This window comes from Taudactylus pleione, unplaced genomic scaffold, assembly GCF_031769625.1.
Source record: "Taudactylus pleione unplaced genomic scaffold, aTauple2 ptg000127l, whole genome shotgun sequence".
Lineage (NCBI taxonomy): Eukaryota > Metazoa > Chordata > Amphibia > Anura > Myobatrachidae > Taudactylus > Taudactylus pleione.
In genome coordinates this window covers 16,594,160-16,610,227 of record NW_028284529.1, presented here as the reverse complement: position 1 = coordinate 16,610,227, position 16,068 = coordinate 16,594,160, and the positions used below count along the sequence as shown (strand labels likewise).

Sequence of the window (16,068 nt, the reverse complement as noted above, 5' to 3'; positions counted from 1 at the left end):
ATTCTCAGATTCTGAGAATCCAGCAGTGCTCCCAGATGAAGAAAACCCTGTGAGGGATGCAGGGAGGACTTTTCTGTGACGAGAAGAAGCCCCGGTTATCCTGACCTGGCGGTAAAGTACCTTGGTGATCCTGCTAAAAGTAGGAGACCGTCCAGAGAAAGGAGCATTCGGATATACTGAACAGGTGAACTGTCAGAAAATCCATAAAGCTGGTAAACCCCGGTGGAGTTGAGGACAGCCCCAAAAGGCAGAGCCCGAAACTTACAAGTGTTGCTGTGGCACAGCAAACCTGAACAAATGCTGATGAGAGGGCTCTGTATGTACCCGTAGGTACGTATCCTGAATACTCGGATATACCATAAAATCCCCAGGTTCCAAACATCGGATGATGGAGCATGGACGATTCCACCTGAGTCAAGGCACCGTTGGAATCTGATTCAGGGATTTGAGACAGAGTATAGGCAAAGGAGGACCAGTCGGTCACCGCCCCAAAAAGAAAGTAGAACAACCAGTCCCTCACTGAGATAGTGAGGTTGGCCGAAATAGCTCTGCTTACCACAAAGACTGTATAGCTTTCTGGGATTGTAAGGCCCTGATCAGTTCTGAAGAAGGGCCCGTGTAACAATGCCTGTGAGGAGGCTGCATGAGCAATGAGAGGCCGTTGAGAATCAGTACCTCACTCTGGAAATTCCCCAGATGTAGACCTGTCCCGTCAGGCTGAGGGTATATCCTCAGGTGTAGAAACAGGGTCGTCCGGAAGTCCAGGACTGCTCGGTACTGGATATGGTGGCCCCCGTGGAGGCCGACAGCCTAGGAAAAAACAGGCCTTTAGGCTGACCCTGAGGACAAAAAGACTTAACAGAGTTAGTCCGAATGTAGTGGGAGTAGCTAAAGACGGTATCTCCCCATTAGTGATACTGCCAATGATGCAACGATCTTGTCAAGGTCAGGACCAAACAAGAACTTCCCCCTGGAAGGAGTGTGCACCTCTGCTTTCCCATAACGCAGCCATAGGGTACTGCGGCAGATACAGACGCCGCCGAAACCCTGAAAGTTAGAAGACCGGCATCCCATGAGGTAATCCCACATATGACCACTGCATATTTTGTGAGCGGCAAAAAGATATTTGAACCTCAGACGTGTTGGAGGGGAAAAACGTCACAAAAGCATCACCATGCGATGGCCATGGTAGGACGGGCAACAGGCCCTGAAAACTTGAGTACATTGATTTCAGGCAAAGTTACCACCTACGGATCCGTAAAATTCGTCCAGGCCGGGATGGGAGGCGTATTAATGCCTGTAACCCGATGATTAACATACAAATCCATCCCAGAAAGGGATTTCCATTACTTGTGAGGACCCTCAGGGAATGGGAAACAGGAGGCCTTTGTGACTCCTCGTATCTGGGGACAGCCAGACTCCCGCTATGAGATCCACCCGCTGGGCAGAAAACGGGAGATGTATGATACTGGTGCAGGATCGACATTCTCTATATCCAGAATGAGCCTGGCTACCAGCCCCAAAGCAGGGATAATAATACTTGAGATCGGCTCCCCCCCCTGTGAGAGGGAAAGAGCCGAATATACCATCCAGTTCACGGCAGAGCCACTGGTCAGTAACCACAGGGCGTATATCACGCCAATTAGTATTTCGTATAAAACGACATCCACCAGGGTGGCCGTTGTGGTAATCCCTGCAAGGGGAATGACAGACCGATGTGGTATCGGAGGTAATTCATGTACTGTGAAAAACCCCGGCAGGGAGCGATAGTCTGTGACACAGGGGTAAATTGCAAGAAATTGCGAGATACCCCGAGTTCAAAAGGGCAGTATGGTGAAGTAACTCCCAGCGAGTGACGACAATGGGGCCCGCCCGGCGATCCTCAAAGGAGAGGATCCTGAGAAACAACGCCCTTTAAGGGGGTCGTGCAAGGGGCCCGGCACCAGATGGTGCCGCATACGTAAACCTTTCTGAGTTAAAATCCTCCGCACTAATTCCTGCAGGCTATGACTTGCAGGATAGCAATAATGGGTGCAGTATCGTGTGCAATCTCCTGGTCAGATATATCTGACTATCTTGACGGAAATATTAAGCAGCGCCATACCGGTCCTGACTGACGCTAAGATTAGCTGCAGGAACCCATTATCAGCGTACGCAACTCACAGTTCCATCTAAAATATGGCAACGTGCAGCACGCAACAGTATGTGACAAACCTCACAGATATTAACAAATATATATATGTGAGGTCTCAGAACCACCCCAGGTACACCTGTATTAGGGCAGATAAAGAAAAGGGATAGATATACACTGACAGGTGAGAGAAAAAGCAGACAGTCAGCACTAGCATAAGTCACATACAATGCAGAAAAATATATATACATACATAAGCATGACATATAATATACTGCACAATGTCGCTACATTCAACTGCCCAGATTCAGTGTCTGGGAAGGCTATAGCGCTGTGTACACTCACCCAAAATGGCCAGGTACGCAGGGGGACTGGGCTCACTGACATCCTAGGAGTTCTGCAGCACCACAGAGAGAAAATGGCCGCTGGAGACCTCAGAAGAAGCGTGGCCCGCGGAGGAAGCAGCTCAGCGACGCCAGACTGTAGTATTGAAAGGCGCGCTGAGCTGAGGGGAGGAGCCGCTAGACAGGGAAGGCTTCCTCCCCTGGCTAGCAATTAACCCCCCGGGATGCCGGCTCCCGCTATAATCCCTGGTGGGCTGTGGACACGCGGGGTATGCCTCCATGGAGGGGGAGCCCGCCGCCACCGCTAGCGCCTCCGGTCTGTCCCCAGAGACCGGAGGCATAAGGCTGCATTATTCACACGTGGATCACCGCAAGCGGTGACCACGCGACTTACCTGTCCCCGTCGATCCGGCAGCAGCCCAGGGATTCCTCCAGAGCCCGGCTAGTACAGACTCTGGGGTCCCGCTGCGATCCCCAGATCTGTACTGGCGTCGCAGCGCCGGCGGGGTGTAGGAGCGGCAGCTCAGACGTCCATTGGACAGTCTGATGCTGCCGCTCTGAAGAGTAGTAAAAAAATAATAAAATAAAACTCTTTTAAGCTTAGGGGCTGCTAAGCAGCCCCCCTGCAGTAACGGTGACCCGACTCCGGCCGGGCACCAACTTAAACTGAGGTGCCTCTGGCTGGGGGGCGGGGTTATAGGGAGAGTGGACCCAAGTGCATCCTGGGAGCTAAAAGCTTTAACTGCGTGGTGCCCGGATTTGGTTCCCAACCTATACCCCCAAGGTCAACCCTGTGGACCCCCTATGGACCCTGAAGTAGAAACCCAATGTAAACAACAGAAACTGTAACAGGTTATCTATCCCTCTGGAAGTGTGGTGATCTCCACATTGGAAACATTCAACTTTCAGCTGTTTGTAGTAATTGCTAAGAATCAAGCAAAATGGGTTCTGTCCCCAAAGCAGGACATTTGCTAAGAATCAAACAAAATGGATTCTGACCTCAAAGCAGGACATTGACTGTAGGGCTACAGTAACTATTACAATCTCACCATCTTTAACAGCTGTTTATAAATGTGGGGGCTTCGGAAATACTATTCAAAAATGGCATGCACATAAGAATATGTTAATTTGCATTATTATTTTTAATGATAGAATGAAATGTGGTCACATAAAGGACTGTGACAGGATGCATGGGGGAGAGAGGGAAGGTGCAGTCTGCTGCAGCCAAGGTAATGGCTGTCTGAGGTAAAATGAAAGGAGAAAGAAAGCCATGAAGGAGAAAGACTATGTATTGTTTATTCAAATATTTTAACAACATGTATTATATGAATATAAAAAATAAGACCATATCAAATGGAGTTGTGCCATTAAAATAGGTGATCTCCACTTATTTGGATACTGGTTGATTAGTCGACAATAGAAACGACGACATTCAGAAGGTCAACACATTCTGAACGTCAACAGTGAAAATGTCGACAATTACATTAGGTTGACCCTCATTCTGTCGACATGTATTTAGTTCAACAATGAAAATGTTGACACCTGTTTTTTCATTATTTTAGGGTTAGGTTTAGTCTAAAATAACAAAAAAAAACATATGTTGACATTTCAGTGTCAATATGGTAAATTTCCACCTTTTGACTGTCAACCATTTAAACATGTCGACCTAATTACATGTTGAAAGAATGATGGTCGATCTAGTCATCATGTCTACCTTTTTACTGTCTACATTCAGAACCAGTTGCCCTTCTGAAAGTTAATCTTTATACGGTCGACCTTTTAAACCATACTCGCATATTTAGTACACATAGATAAACGGATCCAAACAAACACAATATGCCAGTTTGCCATTGATAAGATGCACCTAAAATGTAACACCTCTGTTGGCTAGGAAAATAATTAAAATTAAGTATGATCATATGTTTAAATATTAAAGGCAAACAAATAAAAGTGACTGTGTCAAAAGCATACCCCATAGTAGCACATGCTTGTCTCAAATATTAAGCCATGCATGTATAAGTTAACACAGTCTTTACAATGAAACTGAACATGGCTCATTAAAGCAGTTAGGTAGCCATTATTAATACAAAGTATACCTTAATAGCAGATTCTTTATGTGCATTGATTAGGACATTGGCTGTCGCTCAGCACTACATTTTGCAGGAGATAATGTAGAGTAATTGCAGGATGTTTATGATCAGCATTATACAACCTCATATCTATTATTGCTTCATACGGAGTATTACCTTGCCCCTTTGGTTTAACACAAAAGTTTTATAAAATGTCGGAACTGGAGGAAGAAAAAAAATTAGAGACTTCTCTAAACATTGATTATTACCATGGTTATAGCTGCTAAAGCAGTGCAACATCTGCCAGTGTCTTTGATCTACCATGTGTAATGGATAATTGGACTTTGTTCCACAGCAATAACACCATGTAAACAGACACGGTTGTAAGATGCTCAGTTACAGTTGTCTGTGTGAGCTAGACGTTCATTGGTCAATCGTTATAGCAGCATTAAGAAAAACATTCCAACTAAATAAACTGACATTTAACATAACCCAGTAATTGCAAGACACAACAATCTAATTATGAATTTCTTCAGACATCCATCTCTGGAGAATCCTACAGTGGGTGGAGTGTATCTAGCTAAATGTATTTAGTTGAGTCTAGGGATGGCATCATTTGTAAATCACTACCGTGTTATTGGTGTTATTTTACAACATTAAGAGAGGCAGAAAAGGACCATAAAATTGTAGAACATAAATGAGACTGATATTTTTTATCACAGTTTAGTATTTAAATTCCTTCAACTATACTGCACCCCGTCCAAATGAATATTTGGAAACAATATAATAAAGGGTAATAGCCTTAATGTATAAAATACAATAGGTAGAAATGTGCTAGGAAAATGAGGACAGTATATTGTTTCCTTACCCAAGCTGCAGTTGCCTCTAGTCACAGTAATTGTTTTTTCAAATTTGCTTTTAATTACAGCTTTAGTGGTACAATCCTCACCGGTTTCAAAGAATGGTTTTCCAGATGAATATCCATCAACCTATTATTGAAAGAAATTGGTTTGTGTTATGTATGACACTGAATTGTTTACAGGCATGATGTGGCAATCTATTTATGACAGTTAAAAAACGGACACTTAAAAAAATAAGCAAATAAAAGTCTGTTTAATAAGAATTGACTTATAAAGCTAAAATGTTGTAAAAAGCCTTTTTAAGCCTAAAACTTTACAGCAAAACATAATTACAAGATGAAATAGCAAGACTGAGAAAGCTCATGTGAGTTTTAGTGACTTGTAATAAATTGCAGTCATCACTATTACAACACATCCCAGGACTGTCAGGCAATATCCCAAAGCTTACCCAAGAACCTCCACAGATTGTATTATTTATATGCCATCCTTTAGTAATGGCAACCTGCCGTACATGGCACCTAAGCGGAGTTTTAACACTGCACATGCTCCAGAAACAAGTGTGCACAAGTATGGGTGATGGAGAGATCATGTCCACCGAATTGAGGGCTATGCAATTTTGGCCAGAAAGGAATATATTCCTATATCCAAGCAGATCATTTACATGACGGATGGTGCTAGTGCACCCTGATGGTGATGATGGCCATCATACAAAGTGTACAGATAGTTGCAGTCCATCCGCAAAGATGTGTACAACTCTGCAATATGGAGAATATGCAATGCAATGTGGGAGCAATTATGTCCAACTTGCGTGCAAATCTGCATTAAACCCTAATGCTATAAGAGCTACACCCCCTATGCTGAAGAACAGAAAAATCAACAATTATATTTGTGAAATTAACAATTTGTGAATAAAATTTAGTCTGTAGATTGGATTAACATATGTAGTTTTATTTTTTACTTACATCCTGTGATGATATGTATATCAAATACATTTATTCATGATATGACAAGTTATATTTCATATGTCAGAAAGACCATTGTTGCAGGTTGTCACACATAGAACATAGCCCCTTCAAACCTAACTCACCTTTAAAACAGATCCAGAAAAGTCAGCAGGGGCATCCACCACATGCGTCTTTAGCTGGATCCATGAACTAGATGATGTGCATTCAATTTGCTTGTCAAAAACACCCAATTCCAAATGATCCTTTGACTCAGAAGGAGGACTACTATTCTTTTCTACCTGCTTAGCATCCTCGAGTTGGCCAAGATTGAGGTTATAAAAGTCCATCGCAGGTAATTTATAATCTAACACTGGTGTTGAAGTAGCCCACAGTTCAGATGTAGGAGCAGACTTGTGAAAAATGATCTTTTCAGTATTGTCTTCAGACACTGAATGAAAGAGGTCATCTTCCTTAGAGGTATTCTTCAAAAAGTAAATATGCAAAAAATGAAATACATATGTATAAAATATAATATATCACAATTAATAAAATATATCACAATTTTTATGCTATTAAAAGTCTACATAGAACTTGACTTTGTTTTGCATCATAAAAATAAATAGCATTTTAGACTATTAATTTATATCGGAATCCATAATGGAACATTCTAAAGAAAAAACATTAATATTAAAATGTACTGTACATTGAATAAAAAATAAAAAAAAAGTTTTACCACTTTGGAATGTTATTGTGCCATTCCTTTTAAAAGCTTAAAAGTATATTTTTGGACAAATAAAAAAAACATAAAATTGAGATTTTATTCCAAAGGAACTGCTCCTAATGTAGCTGTAGTTGATTGTGATTGTTATGGGGCAATCAACAAACATGTAAGTTGTACCTTCAAAAGCAAGAAGTAAAACATCGTAATAATACAGTAGATCAATTTTCTGTTTACTATCGTGAAATTTAAAAAAAAAAAAATAATGGTCTAAGAACTCACATAACTCTAAACAGATTTAAAAAAAATGAAAAGAATGTATTCACCATAGTAGATTGATGGTCCACTTGTACCAGTCGAATATTTCTTTTGTACTTTTATTCAGGCCTCGACAAATTCCACAAATATAGAAACAGAGCCAAAAACTAGGGGCCTACAAATTCTATGGAAAATCTGTTGTACAGACTAAAGGGGCATATCCACTAGCAGACTGTGAAAAGACTGCACAATTACCACATTGTAATCATGCAGTTGTTTCACAGTCTGTGCTGTGCCTTTACTGAACGATCAGTCGTTCAGCGTAGGCACCCTCCCTTATCCCCGAACATGGCCAATCTGTCGTTATCTGCGGATTGACCAGCATGTTCGGGCGACGATAGATGTCAAAAACGACAAGCGAGAGCGCGCATCGCTGGTCGTTTTTGACATTAAGCTGCCCGATTTAAAACGGTTGAACCATAACGATGTCGTTATCGTTCAATCGCACTGTTTCATCGGGAAGTGGATACCCGCCTTAAGTTTTTGAGGATCAGCGTGTGCAAATTCTATCCTCTTCTAAAGGTGGCAGATTACATTAGAAGTATGCAAGTGTAGTTATTCTTTTGGTTTTTATTTCTGTTTTACATTTATATTTCAGTATACCAATTTGTTCTCACTATTTTAGTGGACAGTGACACTTTTGGCCATATAAAAATCCCAATAAACAGCATTCAATGTTTCTTTACTAAATAACTTAAAAGTTAATTCCTCTAAAAGGTTCCCTTACACCTGCCATCCAAGGCACAGGAATAGCGGCTACTGGTGTAAAGAACAATCTTGGTGTTTATAACAATAATGCAGAGAATAGTTTGGCTTATATTAAGCCTGATTAAATTAGATTGTGATTCCATATTGGGAACACGGAGTAACTGACTAAGAGTATCAGTTCTTGGACTAAATCTTATTGGTGTCAGGACTTTGGGCCAAATGTGTGAATCTGTGATGACCCCTTTTTCTGCATCTTCATCTAAATAAGGGATTATTCCTACTTTTCCAAATTTATTAAAAGGCAGACCATGGATAAATCAAAGACTTCTCCAGTGGTGCCTTCTGCTTCTGTTAAAATATTTTTTTTCTGCATCCATGGGAATACTGGGACTGTGGGTATAGGTGGAGCTGGAGGAGCTTGGGAACCAAACTGTTAAAGTTTGAAGCAGCAGCATAGGCTCCTCCTCCCCTATGCCCCCACCTGCTGCAACCAGTTAATACTAAAAAAAAGCCCAAGGACAGGGAGTAGGAGGAGAGGAGGAAAAGCCCAAGCATACTGAAATCAGACACAAACAAAAGGTAGATACCCCATGACTGAATGCGTGTCAGAAAACAAACCCTAGTCAGCCATGGACATGAGGGTGAGCGCCCAGTCTCTCTTATGGACTCAGAAAAAAGATTTTACAGGTAAGACAAAATCCCCCTTTTGCTTTCATCCAATAGGGACACTGGGACAATTATAAGGGAGGGAATGTACCTGTGCTGCGAGGATGACCTTGAGGTGAAGGAGTACAACATGAATTATCTGATGAAGACCTGTGTAGAGGACCACGCAGAAGACTGGTAGCGTTGTTCCACAGAGAAACTTCGCCCAGCCCCACAAGTAGCACCTACTGACCGAGTGGAACACTCCAACCAAGACCGGAATCGGCTTGTTCCAACAAGGGAAAGCTGTATGAACAAAAAGTTAATCTGACCTATGGAAATCTTGAAGCCAAAAGGGAACTCGCTCCACTTATATTGAAGTAAGGAAAGAATACCAGTCCACTGACCCATTCTTCAGAAGAGGGGGCACCACGATTTCAAGGTTGAGATGAAATTGAGAAGTCACCATAGAAAAACAATCAAGACTAATGCGGAGGATTGCCAAGTCCTGCAGGGAATCAATGTGATACAGCCCTCAAATGATTAAACCAGTCAGGCAGGAGACAGAGGGAGCAAGAAGGAACACCGACTCCAATGATAGAAAGTGAAATAGCCCCTAACACCAGAGACAAACTCCACGTGGCAATCAGGAGAAGGACAGCAGATTGAATCCGAAATACCCCCTGTAGGAAAAACTGAACAGTCTGCCTAAGTGCAATATTGCGATGGAACAGACCAGCAGGGCAACCCATCAGGGAAGAAAGACAGAGACCTAAATACAATAGAACAGCCAGAAGGTTGCCAGATTCAGAGTCCAAACTGAGCACCAGCCCAGGAAGGTACACATCACACAAAAAAAGCTCTTCGATTTACGCGGTTGTTGCAACAACCACCCTGTCAAGTCTGGGGAGTGAGCTTCAAGTGTAGGCCTGGGCCCTGGACCAAAATTTTAGCCCCAGAGGAAAAATTCCAACAGATAGAGGGTCTACCAACAGCTGGCAAAGGTTCCACATACTAAGGCTTGTGAGGCGCAGCTGGGGTCACCTGAAAGGCAGAATTACCTACCATTCTAGCCAGCACAGAACTGTCTGAAGCTGGAGCAGTGGTTGAAAATACAACTGCCGGAAGAAACCTCGGAGTCCTCTGACCATAGCAGGACCTATTCACTCTGTAGGTCAGGTAGTGATTAACTAGGTAGCATTTCCCCGTATATTCTTAGGAAGAGAGTACATCTACAACTTTGCAAATCCAAAGTCCTGTGAAACCTGTTAAGCACCCTCACAAAAAACTACAACAGCTCAGCCACACAAAAAATAGATTGTGATAAACTGAACAGAGGGAGGCTCCACAACAATAGACTGGAAGATAGTCAGTGGTATACCAAACAGACGATGAAGGCTAATCGCTGAGATCAGAAGTGTTGGACAAGAACGGGATTGACTTCCATACTAGAGGACAGCGCAAGCCACACTGACCTGGGGTGCTGTTCGGTAACTCAAAACAGGTCAGACCATAGCCTATTCGAAAGACCCTGAGGCTATACATGGAGTACTCGACCAGGAGGACAAACTGATCGGCTTAAACAAGGACCCAATGGTTCACACTAATACGGGAATGACAGACAAGTCTCTGTCTACAGGGATACCGTAGAGCTTAGGTCATAGTGTACACCTGAGAGCTACGCTAGAAGGAGAAGTCCCAATTTCCAACATGGCACATTTATTCCATAAAAGATGCTCATCATAGAGAAGATCTTTCAGTACCACAGCATGTCATCCACCCACTGAAATCTGTAGAAGTAGTGTTGTAGGTCACACAACATCACAAACCTGTCAGTCCATAAAGAAATGAAGTAATATAAATAGGTAGAGCAAAAACCATAAGGGAAAACAGCATAATCAGAGTGGCCGCTGCGGCACCAAATTTCACCTGATGTAATGTAAGTTGCAAATAGACGTAATGCAAGTTGAACACCATATAGGATAAAGGTGGCACTGGTCTGCCGGAATGTACCTCAGGCAATAAAAGGAAAACAACCCAAGATGTGGCACCGGTGTCAGAGTGGCGCTGGCTCTTGATACCCCTCTGAAGGAATCCCTATGGGACGCAATGCATTAGGGAAATACATAGATTTATGTGCAATTCCCAGCATATTCTGCATTATCCAGTCTTATTCAGCATCACTACAGCTGCCTATTGCTCCACGTCAAGATCCAGTGGCACTCAGACATCGGCGTTGTATCCCCAAGCCACCCACCGCCTATCCACACTGCAGTGTAAAGAACATTCTGCGGAGCCTTATCAGAGTTGCTGCGTCCATAATAGCGGAAAATTCAAGCAGCGGGCAGGGATAACTTATTCATCAATACAAACTGCCTGTTTTCAATATATACATTGAGCGGCATAGGAGCTGATTGTCACATGGATTATCTCTCACTATAAATTAACAGTAAGTATATGGAATGTTTGTTTTAATTTTTCCGAAAAGGGCCTTTATGCACGCGGCTTTAAGGTTAGTCATTAAACTATCCATATCTTTATTTGGCTGTGGCAGGGACAGCAGAACACATTTTTTTAAAGGTATTGCTATGTATATATATTGATACTTTTTCTAGTATATGGATGTGATACAATATATATATAATAGATTATTTCATGCATTTTTGACTAGATTTGTTATGTGGTTTTATTTTTATTTTATATATCTGTGTATAATAAATTAAATATTTTGTGATTATATGGCCACATTTGCATCTCTTTATTGGTTTTATATCCACAGCGCTGTACATCAACATTATTAGTGTTTTTCCTTTTGGGTTTGCTTCCTAATAGAACAGCTGTGTGGAGTTATAACCCTTGAAGAGACATTTTGCATTACACTCCATTAAGCGCCTGAAGCTATTTATTCTTTTGTTTTTGGCAATGCAGGATGTCTCTTAGTGCTGAGAAAAGGTGCATGATAATACATAAATCCTTTTGTGTTTAATAGTACGTTTGAGAAAGATTTTAGGGGTTAGTAATTTTCAAACAAACCAACTTTTGATTAGCCCTTTTTAAACACCCACATCACATATACTAGGAATCTTCTGACTGTCCCTCTCTCCAGAAATTACAGCAGCCAAGCATTGCATCCTCCCACCTCAGTCCTTAATAGAATGAAGGGTCCTCCTTCCTTCGTCCTATAAAGAAGCCAGGGTCCCCCTTCCCCCACGGAATAAGGCAGTTGGGTCTTACTACCCCCAAAGCTTATAGCAGCCAGTGTCTCCGTACAGTAAACGGCACCCTAACACCACTGTTTGGCAGTCAGTCAACCAGTTCCTCAGCATATAACAGCCAGTGCACCCACATTCCCCATACTATAACAGTCAGGTACTCCAGTATCTACAAAACTACTATACAACACAAATTTTATTAGTATAAAATGATGGACCAGACAGACTCCCAACACTACTCATCCAAGCTGCTTCTGCTGATGTCATCGAAGAAGAACTTGCACCACCCATCTGATATTGTATTCCCAACAAGAAGTGTAGTAATAGAAAGTGGTAATGGCTGCTTCTACTGCATGTGCACATAGGCCTCTGACTGACTGTGGGAATTTGAGGAAAGCCCGTATTTTAAACTGCAGCACTGGCTTCTTTTCACTTTGAATAGTAGTTCTCAAACAACAAGTGCCATTAAGAGAGCCTCTAGCTGATCGCATGTGATTACTGTAATGGTAATTTTTTGTTTGGGCAAATGAGGAATTCTTACATGTAAAAGGTGTTGAAGTAGTATTTGCACTAAAAAAAACCTTGTATATGATGGGACAAATATATTTGGAAAATTTGCAGCCTTACCTCAAATTCATTATCATATATTTGCCCTAACTGGGAGGTTGTACAATAACAATTAGAACTGCTGAAATATTATAACTAAACTATAAATTTATATCAAGAAGATGTCAGTTAAAAGAAAAAAAAGACTTGTACCATAAACTGTACAGACACTGTATAGCATATTTTCTCAGCTTAAATTCATCAAAACATCTATATTAGAAAGTAATTAGTACTTAAGGGGCATATTCATTATTAGGACCCTATGGCCCCATGTAAATGATAAATTTAACTTGCTGCGACTTATAACTGCGGACACCAATGCAACTGAGCAAAATTCAAAAAGTACTTTCTCCTGTAACTAGTATAAGCAAAAGTTCACATTGGAGGGCAGTTTTACTGCTCACAGCTACTGTCGGAAAAGGCAAGAGGTTTGAATGGATCCCTCTTTGCACTTCGGATCTTCTACCAAAAGTAAGGAGTGTCGCTTAGTGGGCTAAAGCTGAAGACCGCGTCTATCGGGGCATTAATGATGAATGGGTCCATTGCATATAAAAAAAAAAAAAAAAAAGTATAGCCGACTCTTTAATTTTCATGAATAAGCCCCTAAATTAGCCAAATATTTCCTTAGGGAAAGAAAAATAAATCTTGCTACATATTACATTGCAGTGCTGGCTATGTCACAAATGATATCTACTTACCTGCATAGAGTAATTAGTTAAATCATTAAGGAGTTCATCACAGCCACTGCCATGCAAGGCTAACATAGAAGCTTGGAGCGAGCCATCATTATTGGACGGAAAGTGTGATTCTATATCACAAACACCTGTCATGTCAGCATCAGTGGTGGTCTCCACCTACAGTGGTAGGAACAATAATTCACTACAAAAGTACTTATGTAAAGCAGTTTAGTCATTTAAAAATAATTTTATGTTGATTTTAAAGATGAAACCCACATGTCTGGTTCTAGAATGTAGAACGCAAAGAATGCCTAAAGAAACTACAGGTGTATCCTCTTGCATCTTTGCTGTGTACACGGCAAATCGTGCTACGCATGGTGCAAGGAGTGCACCCAAGAGAGGATACGCGCACTGCGTTCACACCCGTGACTCCATAAGATTGCATGGTGCGATCGCAGTGCGCGCCATAGCGTAGTGTATGCTGCTGCGAATAATCGCATGGTGTGATGCGTGCGCAAGTTTGTAACGTGATCGACAAGGATGTAAGAGGACACATCTGTAGTATTCTGAATTTGAGAAATTTTCAGTTTCAGGTCAAGCATTATGGGGCTGATTCTGAGGGCCAGATGCACGAAGCCTTGAAGAGTGATAAAGTGAAAAGAGATAAAGTACCAGCCAATCAACGCCTGTAATTTTTCAAACACAGGCCCGTATTCAAAAAGAGGCGAAAAGCCGGAAAAGTTTTGCCTGTCCGACTTTCCGCCTCCACCTTTCTCGCCTGTTTCAGAGGCAAAAACTTTCCGTGCGTGTCCCCGTTTTTTGCCCTATTCATTTCCTAAACAGGCGAAAACAGAAAGCGGCGAATACGGAGCAGGCGGAAAGTACTGTCAGAATTGGGGAAATCAGTCTGTACCCCCAAAAAAAGATGCACTTACATAGGGAATCAATGTAGATGTGTACTAATAGCCCTAATAAAAGTGTTTGGGGTACTTAAGTAGTTTAAATTGCTTCTTATTAGCGTCTTTGCAAAAGTGGTGAAGAATGGCATAAAGCAGTATTTTTTGGTGAAAATAAGTAGTCCAGTCAAATTTGGGGTACTTGAAAATGGGTGCTAGCATATTTTTATGTCTCTAAAGTGAACTTTTAAAAACGTGAAAAACCACCCTCATACATGCACCTGCAATCCCAAATACACTTACAGCACTCCAAGAAGTCTATTTCGCTAGAGAAACTTTGAAAACAGGCGGAAAGTCCAAATCCGCGGCAACTTTTCTCCAAACTGCACTTTTTGCCTCTAATCGAAACGGCCCACAGCCTGTAATGTGACAGTTAGGAGCTGATTGACTGGTGCCTTCTCTCTCTCCAAGGCTTAAGCTGGGTACACACTAGACGATATATCATCCGAACCTGCAGATCAGAGCAACATATCAGGTACATCGTCTAGTGTGTACCCATGACATGGACGCTCCCGCAGGTTGCTAGCGACCATTGTGTAGTGTGTACCCAGCTTTAGTACATCTCTCCCTGAGTTTGGAGCAAAGCAAAAAAAGCAAGTAACTTTGTATCTGGAACAAATCATGTTGCAATGCAAGGAGTGCAAATACAATATTTATTTTTGTATGCAGGCTGTTCTGCATGTAGCCCACAAATACTGGACAGCTTTGTTTTTACACAGCAATACAATATTTAGTTTGGACACGCCCCTCCCAAATCTAAATCTCTCTGCACATTTTACATCCACTACCAACTCAGAATCAGCCACTTACTGTATAGTATTTTTAATGTCATACAGGAGAATTCAATTGTGTTTTTGCACCCTCTCGCGCCTGATCTACCGTCTCAAGTGAGGGTATGAAATTAAATAATTTGTAACTTGCCTTCCATTATTTTTCGTGCATGCTGCACCCAAATGCACTAGGTTTAGCCATGTAAAGTGGCGTAACCCGTCTAACACTACTGGGAGCACAGCAGTAACTGCAGTTTGGGTGCCCAAAAAGGCCGACTTTTTGCGCATTTCTGCTTGCCACCTGAGGAGTGTGCAAGCAAAAATAATGGGCGCCCGCTGCACTTGTGCCCGATCGCCAAAACAATTGAATAGCTACTTAAGCAAAATTGAATTCCCTCCAAAAATTACTAAGGTTGCCATGTCAAAGAATTTACTCATGTGTGCTAAAACAATCATAGGTAAGAAGATTAAGACACATAATCAAGGATTAATATAATATCAATTTCTGTAAATTTAGTCATACAAATTGGTTGTCATTTTATTATTCCAAGGCTCTAAAAGTAATATTTCCTATGAAAGTTGCTGACACTAACCAGAGCTAGTTCAGCATGGAACAGGGGCCCATCACTGAGCCCTTCCTCGTCATACGAGTGTGCAGTGTAGAAAGCAGAGTCATCCTTAGCAGAGACATAACCTTCTTCTGGTGACAGCTGTAGAAACAAGGAGTGCCCAGTTGGAATTGGTTAAACAACAGAATAGAAGGAAAGTGTGCATGCAATGGAAGAGCTGAGCAAGTTTTTAATACATCAATTAATGCCAAGCTTACCCATCTTACTGTAGAAAGCCACTAAACATTTTATATTGGGTGTTTTTACAAATAAATTAGCATACACTGTCACCCAGTACATAGAATAGGTACACATAATACAATTTAAATAATAATGTCTGAAAAGCATTCATTTACATGACGTAATGTTGAGCATGAAGAAAATATTTAGTTGCTGTGACATTAAATATTGAAAATTATTTTATTTTTGCACAACTGTCTATTAAGCTGGTAGAAGTCTACATATTGGTACCACTCATATGTATGAAACAGACCATCGAATG

The 16,068-nt window shown here is 41.6% G+C and overlaps 1 protein-coding gene across 1 annotated transcript in view; it reads right to left on the bottom strand.

The window, feature by feature from the left end:
- MPDZ (multiple PDZ domain crumbs cell polarity complex component) overlaps positions 1–16,068 on the bottom strand; it is a 229,645-nt gene that overhangs the window by 137,011 nt on the left and 76,566 nt on the right. The window contains exons 19-22 of the mRNA XM_088472634.1: positions 15,552–15,668; positions 13,254–13,409; positions 6,492–6,830; positions 5,413–5,533 (exon numbers count right to left, since the gene is read on the bottom strand). Of these exons, the coding sequence (XP_088328760.1) occupies positions 5,413–5,533; positions 6,492–6,830; positions 13,254–13,409; positions 15,552–15,668 (733 nt within the window). The remainder of the gene's footprint in view (positions 1–5,412; positions 5,534–6,491; positions 6,831–13,253; positions 13,410–15,551; positions 15,669–16,068) is intronic.